This window comes from Phoxinus phoxinus, assembly GCF_949152265.1.
Source record: "Phoxinus phoxinus genome assembly, chromosome: 6".
Lineage (NCBI taxonomy): Eukaryota > Metazoa > Chordata > Actinopteri > Cypriniformes > Leuciscidae > Phoxinus > Phoxinus phoxinus.
Window position 1 is genome coordinate 8,463,455 of NC_136881.1, and position 16,638 is coordinate 8,480,092.

The 16,638-nt window shown below is 35.3% G+C and overlaps 1 protein-coding gene across 10 annotated transcripts in view; it reads right to left on the reverse strand.

Annotated features, from left to right (window-relative positions):
* The window catches only part of dmd (dystrophin), a 99,450-nt gene that overhangs the window by 41,781 nt on the left and 41,031 nt on the right, over window positions 1–16,638 (reverse strand). For 9 of the 10 annotated variants that reach the window (XM_079615159.1, XM_079615158.1, XM_079615157.1 and 6 more), the window contains exons 36-56: window positions 16,022–16,144; window positions 15,281–15,451; window positions 14,965–15,081; window positions 14,455–14,589; window positions 13,412–13,564; window positions 13,034–13,204; window positions 11,977–12,087; window positions 11,100–11,245; window positions 10,191–10,314; window positions 9,305–9,480; window positions 8,994–9,141; window positions 8,701–8,832; window positions 7,120–7,269; window positions 5,921–6,001; window positions 5,645–5,726; window positions 5,339–5,505; window positions 4,303–4,420; window positions 3,720–3,931; window positions 3,434–3,588; window positions 2,946–3,135; window positions 660–832 (exon numbers count right to left, since the gene is read on the reverse strand). In XM_079615159.1, the coding sequence (XP_079471285.1) occupies window positions 660–832; window positions 2,946–3,135; window positions 3,434–3,588; window positions 3,720–3,931; window positions 4,303–4,420; window positions 5,339–5,505; window positions 5,645–5,726; window positions 5,921–6,001; window positions 7,120–7,269; window positions 8,701–8,832; window positions 8,994–9,141; window positions 9,305–9,480; window positions 10,191–10,314; window positions 11,100–11,245; window positions 11,977–12,087; window positions 13,034–13,204; window positions 13,412–13,564; window positions 14,455–14,589; window positions 14,965–15,081; window positions 15,281–15,451; window positions 16,022–16,144 (3,035 nt within the window). Of the gene's footprint in view, window positions 1–659; window positions 833–1,854; window positions 1,988–2,945; window positions 3,136–3,433; window positions 3,589–3,719; window positions 3,932–4,302; window positions 4,421–5,338; window positions 5,506–5,644; window positions 5,727–5,920; window positions 6,002–7,119; window positions 7,270–8,700; window positions 8,833–8,993; window positions 9,142–9,304; window positions 9,481–10,190; window positions 10,315–11,099; window positions 11,246–11,976; window positions 12,088–13,033; window positions 13,205–13,411; window positions 13,565–14,454; window positions 14,590–14,964; window positions 15,082–15,280; window positions 15,452–16,021; window positions 16,145–16,638 lie in introns of those variants that run through there. The other variant, XM_079615151.1, reaches the window with a different exon arrangement.

A 16,638-nucleotide genomic window follows, 5' to 3' on the forward strand; every position in this document is an offset into this window, starting at 1 on the left:
AGATAGATGAACGGACAGATATAGACAGACGGATAGATAAATAGAAAGACAGACAGACAGATATATAGACGGACAGACAGACAGATAGATGAACGGACAGAGATAGACAGACGGACAGACAGACAGACAGAGAGATAGATAGAAAGACAGATAGACAGATATATAGACGGACAGACAGACAGATAGATGAACGGACAGAGATAGACAGAAAGATATATAGACGGACAGACAGACAGATAGATGAACGGACAGATATAGACAGACAGATAGAAAAATAGAAAGACAGACAGACAGATAGATATATAGACAGACGGATGGATGGACGGATGGACAGATAGATAGAAAGACATACAGCTATATAGACAGACAGACGGATGGATAGATAGACGAACAGACAGATACATAGAAAGACAGACAGACAGACAGACAGACAGATAGATAGATAGATAGATCGATAGATAGATAGATATCTAAACCCTAAGTTTGAATAATGTTCTAGCAGGCTTATACTTTAAATATAAAGTCAAATAATTGCAGTGATTTGCATATAGCATTACACAGGCCTGGGGCTTGTATATGATCGCATTATTTTTTCAAAGCCCATTTCTGCTCTGCTTGAATTTTCCCCAGGTTAAATATAGATGATTAATTGGTCTTACCTTATACTCATAACTTTGTTACACAACTCATGCCACCGCTGCCCCATGTCATCAAGCCGCTTTTGTAGCACCACAGCATTGTCCGTCCCCTCCAGAGATGACACAATACGCTGTCCGTTTTCATCTAATGAATGGTACATCTCCCCGTGCGCATCAATCTCTGCTTGGAGATCCTACGAGGATTAAAAGAGATCACAGACATCCAAGTAACAGTTCACTATGTGATTACAGATCAAGAAAGAGTTATACTTCCCCAGATACTTGTTACATGGTGACATCATGACATACTTTTGGAACATGTTTTTCATGTTTTCATCAGTTTATTTTAAACAGGAACACTTGCATTATACAATATAATATAATATAATATAATATAATATAATATAATATAATATAAGTGCTGTCAAAATTAACATGTATGCACTGGTGTTAAAGTGAAAAACTTTCGTTTTCAATACTTATAAATCTTAAAGCACTGTTTACAAGGTTACAAGGTCAAAAACAACGAAACCAATAACTTGTTATATTGAAGGGCACAGGTAAATGTGGCATTTACTATAACGGGTTTATGTGAAGATTGTTTTAAATTCACTTAAATTAAAAGTTGTTATATTTTCTAAAGCCTAATAAATGTTAAAATTGATAGCTTTCAATTATGCTTATAGTTAATGCTAAAACTGAATATATATATATATATATATATTTCATAGATACATCAGTAGCAGTATTGGTATCGTCATACTGGCCTTCTTTCAAAAAAGAAAAAAAGATGCCAATAAACATTTAAAACAGGCAATTGTCTATTTGGAGTTTAAATGTTAAATTATTAATAAATAATAATGTATACTAAATTTTATACATTCTATTTTTATATTTTATCGCAATATTTCAAAATTCATGATTTAAATGGAAATTATTTTTTCTCACCATATTTCACAAATCACTATAAGTGTATGATATATTCAAATACAAAAAAAAACAAATATTAATAAAAAGAAGCTTTTGCATTAGTTTAGAATAGATACTAACAATACTGTTAACAAGCCAACATTTTTCATATTGTCTACCGACAATATTTTAAGTGCTTGTTCCCATAGTTTGAGAAGGCATAAACTAATTTCATTCAAAGTCATGATGCAAGCCAAACAAATCCAAAGTCACGAAGCAACTGTGAAGCTGACAGTGAAGATCAAACCTTAACATGATATGTCTTCCTGTGCAACATATCCAGTGAATGAGCGACATCAAATGAATCGAAAACGGTTGACAGCGACAATCCTTTAATTCCCAACCATGTGGACGTGTCTGACGCGAGGCGAAAACCAGGGAGAAAGGGACATCGCGAGGATGAGAGCGAGAAAATGTATTCTGCGACCATGTGTCTACATGCGACGTGAAACGAGCTGCAGAATGCCAGTGGCGGAGGCACACTGGCCCTGTTGTTTGAGGCGAGAGTGGGCACTGCGAGCGAGGACTGGGTCAGAGATGGTTTTCTGGGAGAACAGAGGCTTCTCTTTATTGCCCACGTCTTTGTCTGCCTCTTCATATTTAACTGCGTCTCTGCACCGTTGCCAAACGCACATATCTCCCATACCAGCAGCGGGCGACCTGGACAATGGACCCGTCAGTTTCATCAGCCTTCCTGATAAATATCACTTTATCTCCAAAGGGCTAATAATAAGAACGGAGTTTCACTTCTTTTCCCCCCCCCCAGTAATTTCATTATAATGTTTATGTCCTAAAACCCCTGAGAAATAAAACCGCATCAAACACTACTCTGTAGAATTGTTTAAATCTAAGGAGGAGTGCCACATTTATATCTCAAAATAAAATCTGTATTTTAATGCAGAAAAGTTGCAGGTAGATGACATTATACACTGAAACCTCGTTTTTGAAGTTGTAAATAAAACAAAATACTACTATTTAGTCTTTCTACTTCAAAATTTCACGTTTAATTCAATGTGTTACTTGCTATTTCTGTGTAATTATTTGTGAAATGTATTAGCAATTTTCAAATTAAAATGGTTTCTACACAAAAAAATTTCAGCGTAGAATGTTTTATAAAAGTGAACTAGTAGATTACTTTAAAAAAATGTAATTTTATTGTGCACAGATGTTTGTGAAGAACTTCAGACTGGTAACTTGTGGAGCAGCGTTTCTCTCGACAGTGAGTGTGGCTAGTAGAAAAGGGAAAACCCGGACTGGAGCTGGAGCGGAGTGACAACATGCTTTAAAAGAGGAGGGGAAACTGCTGGTACATACAGTATGCATATACTGCTCACATACCTGCCATTGCCCGAATAAATGCCGCACTGTGGCAGGGTTTTCCAGAAGTCCCTCCTTAAATGTGGCATCTTGTAAGACATTGGCTGTGGTTTCTGCCTCAGTGAGCCAATTAAGGAATTTCTCCAGGTCCAAGTAGAAATGCTGCAATTGCCGTAGTCCAGCTTCCAGATCTGCCTCCTTGTCCCCTACACTGAAAAGGGTAATGACTTCATTGTTATACAGAAATAAAGTTGTTAAATTAGTACCTTAATATACTTAAATATTAAATAAATGTAATTATTGGATTGTTAAATTTGCTTAAAGCTTCAAACATTAAGCCGCAGGACTCGAACCTTAAAAAGCATTTGAAATGACCTCTTATGTACTCTTACTGTGTCAGCAGTGCATTATTTTCACGCCATAAATACTTCCTTTCTATGATAACATTATTATATGCCACTCCACTGGATGGTGATACTGAAGAATTAAAGATTTAAACAGAAGCTCACCGCTTATTGATGTTGGCCCAAGCCAGATTCATGCTCTCAGTCATTTGTTTAACTTTGCTTGTGTCGTCATCTGCATACAGGGTCAATAGTTTGTTTGCCAGTTCATTGGTGACATTTATGTGAGCTTGCCACTGCTGTATATCCTTAGAAAGTTGCTGCAATAAAATAATATAGCGTTTATTTTGTGTTAATCACATCACATGCATTCATCTAAAGATTTTTCAAGGAATACAAGCGCGCTGAATCAGTTTCTTCCAGCTTAGATATTATGTTTATTTTACATTACCTTGACATCTGCATTTTGGCCTTTTAAATCATCAACACTGTGCGAAATTTTCTTCCAGCTTTCTAGTTTTTCATTGGCTTTCTTAATGAGCGGCTCCACCCTTTTTCTGGCCTCCAACCAATCACTGGAGTCCTTATACATGTTCTGCAGCTGAAGGACCCTGTCTATCAGCTTGGTGTGGGAATCCTCCCAATGCGCCTGTAATTTTTCAACTTGAAATAAAAGGAACATTTCTGAAAATGACTTAAACAATCTTAGTTCATATAATAGACATAATAAATAAAGACGAAAAAATCAAATCAATCAGGCGATAAATTATTGATTGGTTGATTCTGTCAACCAAATACAGTTTTATATGCACGCTTGCCTTACAGCATACTGTAGTTCGTGTTCAGTAGTGCTGTCTTATAATGATATGACCTTGAGATGCCCGGTAAGACACAATCCTTGGCACCAGTCATTGTTTAATTCCTGCATTTTTTTCAGAGACCAAGCTGCTACAATGTTGACACCCCCATATCAGCACAAACAAAGTGCATCACTGAAAGAGGATATGGATATGGACGAGGCAGATCTGACTTACTGCGCTCTGTAATGGTTGCCCGTGTCTCAGGGTTATTGGTTTTGTTCTTCAGGTTCTGCGCCGCAGTGATTTGTTTGTTCAGCTGTGGGCATCTTTGCTCCATGTCTTGCAGTGTTGACTGTTAGATAGTCACAACACAGAAGTCTTTACTACAGGGTTGTGTGGCATCTTCTGGTCTCATGTCAGTCAAATAGTATATATATTTTTTCATGTTAGCCCACATAATATCTTATTATAATATTATTAATTTATGTTACAATTTAATTAAATTATTTAATAAATGTATTCAATTGAACAATATTAATATTAGTGCTGGGCAAAGATTAATCGCGATGAATCGAATTCAAAATAAAAGTTTGTGTTTACATAATATATGTGTGTACTGTGTATAATTATTTTGTACATATAAATACACACATATGCATGTATATATTTAAGAAATATTTGCATATACACTGTATAATATATATATAAATATATATATATATATATATATACATACATTATATTATATATAAATATACATACTTTATATATATATATATATATATAAAACATATTTTTGAATATATTCATGCATGTCTATGTATAATTATTTTGTATATATAAATACACAGTACACACACATGCCCAGCACTAATTAATATATACAAATATACAATTACATACATTTCAATATACATTTATAAAATAGCCTAATACAATTACATTTTTCCAATACCATCACCTTCCCTCTGACCATTACATTAATTAAACAATCAAAACAATCAATTTAACAGTATTTTAATTTAACAGTGAATGAATAACTAAAAATGATAAAGTTCTGCTGTTCATTTCAAATGCAAAGAGGGTAGACTAGACAATCATAAAAGAGGTCATTAACATATACTGTGCAGTCGATGCTAACTAACATTTTATGTAGACTTTAGGGAAAAGATAAAAATGTTACAAACGTATACAATATATCCACTGCAGGACAGCAAGTATTTTTCTGCGGACATGGACTAAGAGCTGCAAGATGACGGCATAAACTGACCTTGAGTTTCACCGTCATGTCGTTGATCTCGTCGAGATCTCCGACCATTACTCTCTGAGTCTGAACCATGTGATCCAAAAGAGCGAGCCAATCATCAAGCTCCGTCCAGGATTTATTGAATTTATCAAGGGCTGCATCTCCTGCTGCACTACCAGTCAATGTTACGGCTGGAAAGTAAAAAAAAAAGTTATCTTTTGTTCAGACTTTCAGATGTCTAACATCACATCATGACTAACATGAGATGTTCATGAATTTTAATAGCATATTATTGTAGCTTCAATCATCATGCATTGCACGATATCACACCTGCGAGCTGACATTTGTCTCGCCACTCATTAAGGAGAACTTGAATGGATGTCCAATCTGCACCGAGGCCATCATACTGCCCCTGGAATGCATCAATCCAGGAAAATTATATTAAATAAAGTTGCATGCCTCGAAGCTGATAGACTGATATAGTCTGATATATTGCATTACAGTACAGTTATGGTAGATACCACTGGGAAGTGTGCAGAGTAATCTAATATCATAGTCATAGTGTTTCTGAGATCATATCTAAAGATACTGTGGTCGATTACACACCTTCTCTGGTTGACATGGAGGTCTCTCCTTTGCCAAAATGGCTTCCACTGCTGGTTTCTTTTCCTTTACATCATCCTCAATCTAAACAAAATTGAAATAAGACAAATAAATTAAAAGAAATTCACAACAAACCCTCATTAAAGGAGTAATCTACCTCTAGGTATATCTATTTAAAAATTAAAATATGTAAAATACATGTCCAGGTCACATTTCACCCCAAAATCAAAAAAGAAATAAGAAAAAAAAATATTTTTGAATAAAGAAATTAAACCTTTTTATTTTTGCACAGTAAATGTCCAATGACCATGACAGCCACATTTACCACTAAGTAAAGCATCTACCGGTAGACATTTTAATTTTAAGTAATTGTCATTTAAGTCAAGTTATAGTCATTGTATTCTTAGCACTATACTACAGTATATTCTTCTTTGTTATTTAGATTTGTCCTTTATATTCTTTCTTTTGATTTTGGGCTGAAATCTGGTTTTGAAATACCCTTCACCCTGAAAAGGAGCTATAGTAATAGTTATACTTGCCTTGACAAGCACCATTAACAAGAAACAGAGATTGGGTTTTGAGAACAATATAAACTGACAACATGCAGTAGTGTGCAAATAATCAATAAATAATCAGTTGAGTACAACAGAATCAGAGCGAACCAGCCACAAACAATTCAAAATCACATATGTACTGATTTTTTCACAAGTTCAGTAACTGAAAGAACAAATGATTTCCTGAACCTATTAGTTCCATGTCTAGGGAAGCGAAACCTTTTCCTTGATGGGAGCAGATAAAACTATGAAGCAGATGCTGGGAAGCTAGGAAAGACACTGCCTATGTCATCTGAAAGACTCTTTGTACAAATTTGCGAGACTGTGCAAAATCAGACCAAAGACTGCAAAATCAGACCAAATGACCTCAGACCAGGGGTCATTAAAAGGTCACACATCAGGCTTTTAAAAAGAACAAAGTTTCCTTAATCTTTGAACTGAATGAATGAATTTACCAACATTCTTGCTTCTAGTAGGGATCAAATCAGCAACATGATGGTTGCCAGCCCTGAACTTTTACCACTACACAACCCATTCACCACCCTATTACAGTATAAAGTTGAAATAAGACAGACAACAATATTCTGAAACAGCAAGACTGTGGTCAGTATGTTCTACATATGTGCTTGCTCACATCTGTGAGATTACCTTTGGGTCTACTGCAGTAGGGGACTGCTCAAGCTGATTCTTTGTAGTGGAAGCCCAAATTGAGAGCTTGGAGAGCTGTCCCTGGTACAAAGACAAATCCCTCAGGAGATCCTCGATTTGTCGCTGCTTCTCAGGAAGATCAGTGGACACCTTTGAAGGAGAGAAAGAGTTCTTTTCAATAAGTCACTTACAAAACCGGTTTAGAACATGGCCAGGTCATGTTTTACCCCCAAATCAAAAGAGATATTGGGATATATAAAAAGAATATTAGAACAGAATCAATAAAATAAGAAATATTATTTTTCATAATTACCTTATATTTTTTAGGATTTCACCCTTTTTTTGCATTGCTATTCTGACCCCCAATTCGCATTACCATAATGCAAAAATCATTATATCTTTAAATAAATAAATAAAAATGTATAATAAATGAAATAATAAAAAAAACAAAAAAACAGATACTTTCATTTTTGGTACTCGCTGATTCCGATACCTGTATTTTCACTGCATTTGTAATATGTAAATATATTAGGTAGAGAAACCAAAAGAATATGAATCATATTTGTTGATTTAATTTGTTTAGCAAACATACGCACGCACACACGCACACACACACAATATTAAATATATATTGTACTGTTACTTTCACTGTTATTAATCATATTTTGTCTTTTATTTAATAGCACAGCGCATATTTAGAGCTGCTTCAGCAGGGCTCAGTTCTAGGGATTTTTTCTACTGGCCTGGTTGGGTTGGGTCAGTGGTTTATTGCTTAGATACCAGTAAAATATCACAAGTTTTCATGTAGTTCTAACAGCAGTTTTCTGGTACAGAATATAAATAAAATAAATAAAATGTGTAACACTGCATAGTCTTCACTGTACTAATTAAACAGAATAATTTTATTTAAAGTTACAAAAGTAATTCAGTTAAGTTCAGTGAGTGATTTCTTTGTCCTTTGTTGTTAATTAACATTAAAAACACAGCAGCAGGTTTATTAAGCTGCTGTCCCTTTAAGACTGAATGCACGGATCCAATATACTGGTACACATTCATTTTATTTCTCAACTGTTTACGTTTGCAAAGACGGGCGTTTTTACATAATCTTGTGTGAATTTGTCGGTTCAAGCGCAAGATGGCGTGAAAGAATTCAAAGCAGTTTTTAAGCGCTGTCTAATGCGGCTTTCAGGGCTTTTCTTCGGATGTTTGCGCACAGTAAACTTCTTGTCCTGTAAACGTTCTTTAATAATGTAGGGAACCACTCATTATACATAAATGACGTAACAGTTCAAGTTTTTACTTGCATATAAGATTTAGTTTTAATCCATATGACACATGTGCGAATATCTATACATTATGTTATGGGGTAAGAGACTCACCTTAGTGTATTATAGGTATGCTATCATTCTAGCTAATTTTTGAAAACATCTACAATTACATGGATCTGACTCATTGATAATGTCCTCATTAGGCTGTTTACAGAAATTATGCTTTCATTAATCAAGCTAAGGTCACAAAATCATTGAATTTAATTTTCCAGTAAGATCAATAGTAGAGAAGGAAATAAATTATTTGAATTACCTTAGCCCAGCGCATGTTAATAACCTTCAAATGTTTCTCCAATGGTTTGACTTTGTCAGCTGGGAGAGATGAGCCCTTGCTGTTGATCTGATGAAGAGTTTGCTTTCTGCTCGGCAGTTCCACCACCCGGGCCTGAAGATTTTCACACACACATATTAATTATCTGCTTCTCTTTGTGACTCATTTTTGGTGATTTGCCTCATGGGAGAATTTTAATTCTAATATGGAGCTAAAAGCTATGTCCCCCCCTCATGTGTGAGCTAATTGCATCTTTTTAAGCAACTGATTTTTACCTTCACTTTTTCTAACGTTGCACTGAGCTGCTCCTTGTGACCTGCTTCTACAGGAAGTGAAGCCACAGCATCTGCAGCATCCAGCCAGGACTGAAACTCCCCCATGTCTTCATTTAACTCGGCAAGAACAATTTTTGCCCCTGCAGACCTAAAACACACAGCAGCCATATTAACGCATTCCTTCAAAATAAGGACAAAAGAGGGCAATTATGTAGGTGTTTGCTGCTCAAATTGAATTATGCTAAGATATTCAAACGTGCGCAGCTCTCTCACAAGCTGCCTGCATTCATATGTCCTGAATTTTCCCTAACCGTCTCTTGATGTCAGCAAGCTGGTTGGACACTTTGGCCCAGCGGGAGTTGATAGAGGCGAGCTGCTGTTTAATGTGGTCCCTGTCGTCCTTACTGCACTGTGGAGTCAGATCTGTCCCAAGCGCATTGAGCCCATTCACTGCTGCTTCCTGTTTCTCAAACTCTCCCTGGAGCTCCTGGGAAAGTAGAAAGTCTTAGTATAGATGGTCTGAAAACTAATCTAACATGATAACTAATCTAACATTAATATCACATACTTACTGTATTGCCTAAAAATTATGGTAATACTTTCTGCTCAATAGTTCACCCAAAAATAAAACTCACCCCACGGCCATCCAAGATGTATATGACTTTCTTTCCTCAGCTTAAGATTCCAGGATTTTTTTCTCCATCTAATGCAAGTGACTGGAGCCCAGCGTAGACTTTTCTCAACATGCATGTCTCCTGAGAGGATGTGAACTCAACCGTCTCGTGAGCGCACTTTGCAGAGCTGCACCAAGGCAAGCATTTGTGGTTAAAAAGTATATTTATTTATTTTCTTTCTGAAAATGACAGATTGTCTCACTAGAGAAGATTATTAGTGTGGAGCTCTTTGAAGCTGCCTAAATATGGATTTTGTACTGTCAAAAAAGGTCTACACTGGGCACCATTCACTTGCATTCGATGGAGAAAAGTTCTGGAAAGTTTTCCTCCAAAAACCTTAATTTCTCTTCGGGTGAGGAAAGAAAGTAATTTACATATTGCATGGCCATGGGGTGAGTAATAATCAGCAAATCTTTTGATGAACTATTTCTTTAATATAGTATTATACACGATGTAATTTGCTAATTTGTCATTTGTATATATTATCATAATTAAATGATAAAGATGTAAAATGTATGTTTACCTTGAGGTGGTCTCTATTATTAACGGGGTCTTGTTCATACTTCATAATCGTCCTCTCAGCATATGTGAGCCAATCGTCAAGCGCTTTGAACTCTTCGCAGAATTTCTTCGATTTTTCAAGGCGTCTGGACAGCAGCACAAGTAGACAAAAAAACATTGTGAGTCAGAGAGTATGTTCTGACAATAAAAATCAATATTCTGATTTAAACTGCAACATTTATTAAAGTAAAAAGTTAATGTCCACATATTGTTTAGTTATAAAGCACATGAAAACAAATCTCACTTTTGTGGTTTCTTTTACTTAATCTGGACTACTTGACAGTTTATTTAGCATGACTCCTCTACTTATGACCAGTAGGTAGCGTTCTATACTTAATTTGTTATTTTTTTAATGAAAATAATAAAAAAAAGTTTTCGTTAATTTAAATAAAGCTGAAATAAAATACAAATATTAGATTAAAAACAAAAATGTAAATATAGATATTTTCAATTAACTGAAATAAAATAAGTTTAAGTAAAAAAAATAAGTTAAATAAAATAAGTTAAGTACTTTGCAAGTACTAAAATTACAAAAAAAAATACAACTGAAAAATATTAATCAAAGCTAAATAGAAAAAGCACATAAAAATGACTAAAATAAAAACAAAATTAAGATAATTCAAAATATTAATGAATCCTAAACAAAAAATAATACATTCTTATGCATGCACAAAGTATCACATTCATATTTCTGTAATAGATATACAAGTAATATGGTACAGTACATTTAGAAAGATGTAGAATAACCTTAGAAAATCCTTCAAGACAAGTTTATACAAAGACAAACTCTTCTGAACACTTCACCGATTGAATAACACGCACTATTTTTGCTACTGGCAAATTACAACAGTGTGATGCCATTCATCCTTACGTGAGTCTGTCGTGATAGAGCTTTTTAAGGTTTTCCCAGTTGGCTCTGAGCAGTTGGACCAGTAAACTCTCCTCAGGAAGAGAGGCTCCCCTGCCCAAAGCCTCGGTCACTGGACTCTCCAGCTTATCCAGATTCACTTTAACCTCCTGAGTCACATGGAACACAACAGATTAAAGCATTTACATTATTTCAATATTCATTATTCTTTATTTCTATACTAAAAATTCTGTATTATGCAGGCCAGACAATTTGGCGGTCGCTTTGTAAAGAAAGACTACGCGCATGCGCACATATATATTCAAACGTGCATACCTATAGACTAAACACGTAATATGCAAGTGCATATTATTTTCACAGATTCATGTTTTTTAAGTTTACACAGAGATGATATGTTTTTAACATTTTTCAAAACTTGCACCTTGGAACCTATTTCAAAGTTTGTGTTCTCCAGCCACCAAACACCGTTGTCGTGCAAATAAACGGCCAGAACACATTCAAAGTTTTCTGTTTTCAGTTAAAACGGTGTCGTGTAAGCGGCCCTAAAGTAAATAACTCTTTGCAACGAAAGTGAATCAATCAAAAACTTACTTTAGCTGGACAATAACTTTTTTATAGAGCTGCTGTAAAGCTAAAACAATCTCTGTTCCATTCATTTCCTATTATCACTGTAAAGCTGCTTTGAAACAATCTGTATTGTTAAAAGCGCTATATAAATGAAGGTGACTTGACTTGACTATTTTTACTGCTGTGTGGGTAAAACAAATTGTTCATGTACAGATAATGAGTAAATCAATAATAGACTGAATCAGCTCATGGACACAAAAATGCATTGGCTAATAAAAATCATTCAAAGAAATAAGACAGTTTATGATAAAACCTTAAGGCACTTTTCTTGTTGAGAAACGTTGATGAATGCTGCAGACCAGCGCTCAGGAGAGTTCAGCAGAGCCTCGTTGTCAGCGATACACTGCAGCAAAAACTGCAGCTCCTGCACATACAAGGATGGAGAACAATGCGTCTCATTCAATCCGACTATTTTACTCTGATGAAAAAACAGGTTATTGTGCAATGAAGAGCAATAAGAAAAATGTATGTTTTTTTTAAAATCCCTCATTAAAGACTGTCCCCCTAAAGGGACATGCCAACGGAAAAAATATGAGATGATATTTTTCAATGCTTTCGAGTTTGCTCGAAAAAGTTTTGCGTTAAATAGAGAAACTTTGCGTTTGCTCGTTACAAAATTTGCATTCCCCCGAAAACTTTGTGTTCGCTCAAAAAAACGTTGTTCTTTTTTGAGCAAAGGCAAAACTTTTTGAGAGCAAACGCAAATAATTTTTCCTCCCATCTCCGATTTTTTTCCTTTATGTCCCTTTAGGACACATTACAGTGATTTTACCACAGGCAATTTTCCCCAATATTTCAATATTTAAAGCTACACTGTGTAGGAATTACTGAAAAGCGGTGAAATTGTATATGACTACCAACTGAATATTACTTTCTAGCCCCTCCCATTCCGACGGCGTTTTAACTCATACTGTGGCCGTATTATTACAAATCTGCCGGCAGTCGAGAGTAATCTCCCCCTCGCATTCGTCACGGTGCCACTGAGTGTAAAAGTGTGAAAGGCGAAGCTTGAATTTGCAGGTATGTCCCTCTTTGGCTAATGTATTTTCAAGATGGAGGCGCAACATGGCTTCCGCCATTCGAGCAGCTCACCTGTATTTATTATAAACAGCAGATTCTACGCTTACGAGAATACTTGATTAGTTGGTAGAAGTAATTATACATTAATGAGCACATATCATTTTGAAAGAACAAAGTGTTTTTGCTAAGAATCAACTTAAAAAATGACACAGTGTAGCTTTAAAATATGCATTTTTAAGATTTACTTTCTTTTTCCTACTATTGACTTTAACCACTAAGAGCAGACTTACACTTTTGTGGCGCACTTGATTGAATTTAACGTCCAGCTTGGCCCAGCGTTTATTGACCGGGAGGAGGCGGGGCTCCACTAGCTTGCCAGCTCCGCCCTCTGAAAGCACTCGGCCCAGTCCACGCAAGTCCTCCAACTTTGGACGTTGATGTTCAATCTCAGAACCGACTGCCTAATGGAAAACATCCAATTCTTTTAGTGTACAGTCCTAAAATATTCTTAAACTTGTTAAGATGGAAGGAAAGGGACCTCTGTACTGTTTAAAAACATCCCTGGTGAGGAGAACTTTGAAAAAGCTACTTTGAAGAAGCTAAAATATAAGAATATAAATATTAATTAAGACCCATAGTGTATACAGTAAAGAAACTTTGGCTCTCACTTTCACTCTTGGCTCCTCGGGGGGATCTGGAAGCTCTGCTAGGGTCTTCTCAATTTTGTCCAGCCACTGCACCATGTCATCGGATTTCTTACAGAACTGATACCAATGCGGGGCAAGAGCAAGGGCCTTCTTTCTTCTCAGGGCTCTTAGATTCTATGAACGCAGAATTAACATATTAAGACTCATTATATACAATACATTTATACATAAAAAATGATACAATATGTCCACACGATTGCCTCCAAGCAAAACATGATTTACCAAAGTTTAACACACCAACCTTACCGCAAACCCTTTGGTTGATTGTAACTACCCTAGAAACTAACCAATTTTTTAACCTTAAGTTTTGACTTTGTGTCACACCTACCGTAAGAGTGTGACCTCATTCTTATTCCAGTTTTGACCTTGTCTCTGGCTTGAATCATAATACAGGAGTTCAATCTTACACTGACCATACAATTATCTTTAATACCAACTATTTTATTCGTTTTTACAAGAATTCACAAGTGCAGAAATTCATTTTGGAAATATTTAAAATACCTAAGCCTAAAATCAGATTGGGTGATGGTATGGATGTTGTTTCATGACCAATAAAGGACTGATCCAGGAACATATCTTCAATCATATATAAAATAAAGAACATATATCTAAAATAAGCCAGTCAAATTGGTTTGAAAAATTGTGTTAGATTTTTGCTTAAAACAAGATTTGTTTTTAAATGGGTAAAATAAAATGATATAATACATTTATTTAACTTTTAAGTAAATTTGTCTTGTTTTAGGAAAGATTAACTGAAAAATGTTATTTTATTTTTTGTAATGTATAATCAACCAGACATTAAGAGCTTTTGCATTACTGCAAAATAACAGTAAAATAGTATGGCCAGTTATATTATATTTGATAAATTGGTTTGTACTTAAAGAACAAACATTTAAATTTAATGAAATGCTATGAGCCTCATGTCAAGAGCTTGTAAATGCATTCTCATGGCCTTATTTCCAAATAAAATGTGTACTTGACATGTAAACGCACTCAATAATTACCTTTAGAGTGTCATATTTGTCTTGAAGAAGGTTGTGTTTCTCACGGACGGCCTCTCTTTTCTCCCCAGAAGGAGTTCTCTTGAGGAGATTTTCTCCTTTCAAGAAAAGTTCATTTAGCGCATCCTCATCTATGCCCTGTGAAAGAACAAGCACAGAAAAATATCAAATTAAATGTCAAAATCTATCTATCTATCTATCTATCTATCTATCTATCTATCTATCTATCTATCTATCTATCTATCTATCTATCTATCTATCTATCTATCTATCTATCTATCTATCTATCTCGTACATCCGTCTATCAGACAATTTGCAGCCAAGTAATGCAATGATGTACTGTGCCAGCATTTGTTACTCATGAACCAGATCCACTCCCTGAAACTCATTATCTTTCTTGTCATGAGCTCTTTACGCGAAAGCTCGGAGGCTGTTTCAGCCTTTCGTTGCTCGTGCGGTTCCAATGATAGAAATTAATTTTAGCCAAAGAAACAGCTGAGAGTATTTTCTTACCGCATCCTCCAGGAAATCGTCCTCTTTTAGACTTTCACCTAATTTAATCTCCTCGTCCAGCACCTGGAGCCATATATTAGCCTGTCTGTGGTACTCATCTAACTCTTGAGAGGATGCCTGAAAAAAAAAAAAAATTAACAATATACAAAAAGTAAAAAAAGACAAGAAAATCTATTCTCGAAGTTATTAAGACAATGTCACTGATGATTTTAGGATCAACAAAGAGAGAGAAATCAGATTAAAATCCACCATGGCCCTATGTTTATGTGTTCTATATGTATACAAATATCAGACGTACAGCTTTTTATAAGACTACCTGTCCCATTAAAATCCTCTTTGCGACGATGTCAAAGCGCTGGTTGAGCTGTTCTAGCTTCGGTTTGACCTGAGCTTTACAGTGTTCCCCTGTGTTCTTTATAAGGTCCTCCGCCAGAACCTGCACCGCTTCAACCTTCCCCTTCATCTCCTCCAGCTCTATCCGCAATCCCTGAAATAAACCCCCAAAAATAACAACACATCAATTATGTGTGCTACATTTTGAAAACATACACTATATAATCAATCAATTCAAAGTGTTGAAAAAAAAAAAAAAAAAATCAAGGCCTGCCCTATATTTTTCTGTTCAATAAATAGTTTTTGTTATTTTTGTTATTGAAGTTATAATTCATGTGTACATGTAAACTTTCTAAAACTTCAAAATGCACACAAAATTAATGTACATATAAAAATATGTTGGTAGTATGACATAAAAGATTATATTCATTTATAGAGGACAACAGAAATGATAAATTTTATACAATTAAAATACTATTCTTTTTTATGTGTCTGTCTGTTTTGTTCTCCCTAATGGCCAGATCTAGAGTTTCATTTGCTGCAAATTGCTTCCAATTAATGAGCCATCAAAACATTACTACCATAGAAAGATGGATAACTGTTTGATTTAATTTGATGCAAAGGGATGGCTGCATAAAACAATCTCTAGTCCTCAATAATGGAGAACAGTTGGTTTTAAATTGCAACAGCTCATTGGGAGTGTCTGTCATGTGCTACTGAAGACCTTAATGACGTGCTCAATGCAGCCCTGGCTGTTCATCTCGTCCAGCGTTTCTTCGGCACGGTCCATCCAGGTGTTGATCTGAGAAATGTTCTGCTCAAGTGTTTTCATTTGACTCTGATAATCCTGAAATACAGATGAAGAGTTGTGATTACATTCATAGCACAAGGAAATACAGTGAAAAATACAGTACTTAATTTAAAAAATGAGGAAAACTCCAACCTTTAAGGCATTAAGATAAATTTCCAAAAGATTATTTTTTATTCCTCGTTTTAGGCAACTTTAGCATGGGTGTCTAAACTTATGCATAGCACTGTATGTTCAGGAAAAGGTTTTTGAAATTTCATATTGAATTAAAAGGAATAGTTCACCCAAAAATTTACATTCTGCCATTATATACTCACTGTTGTGTTGTTCCAAACCTGTATGACTTTCTTTATGTCCCTGGACATTTCTCAGTAATAACTATAGTGAGATACAGTGCATGGACCACTTTTATGATGCTTTTGCATCCTCGTTTCTCACAAAAATTATCCCTGTCTTCATAAGACTTAGAGTATACCTTTTGTGTTACATGGAAGAAAGCAAGTCATACAGGTTTAGAATGACATGTGGGTTAG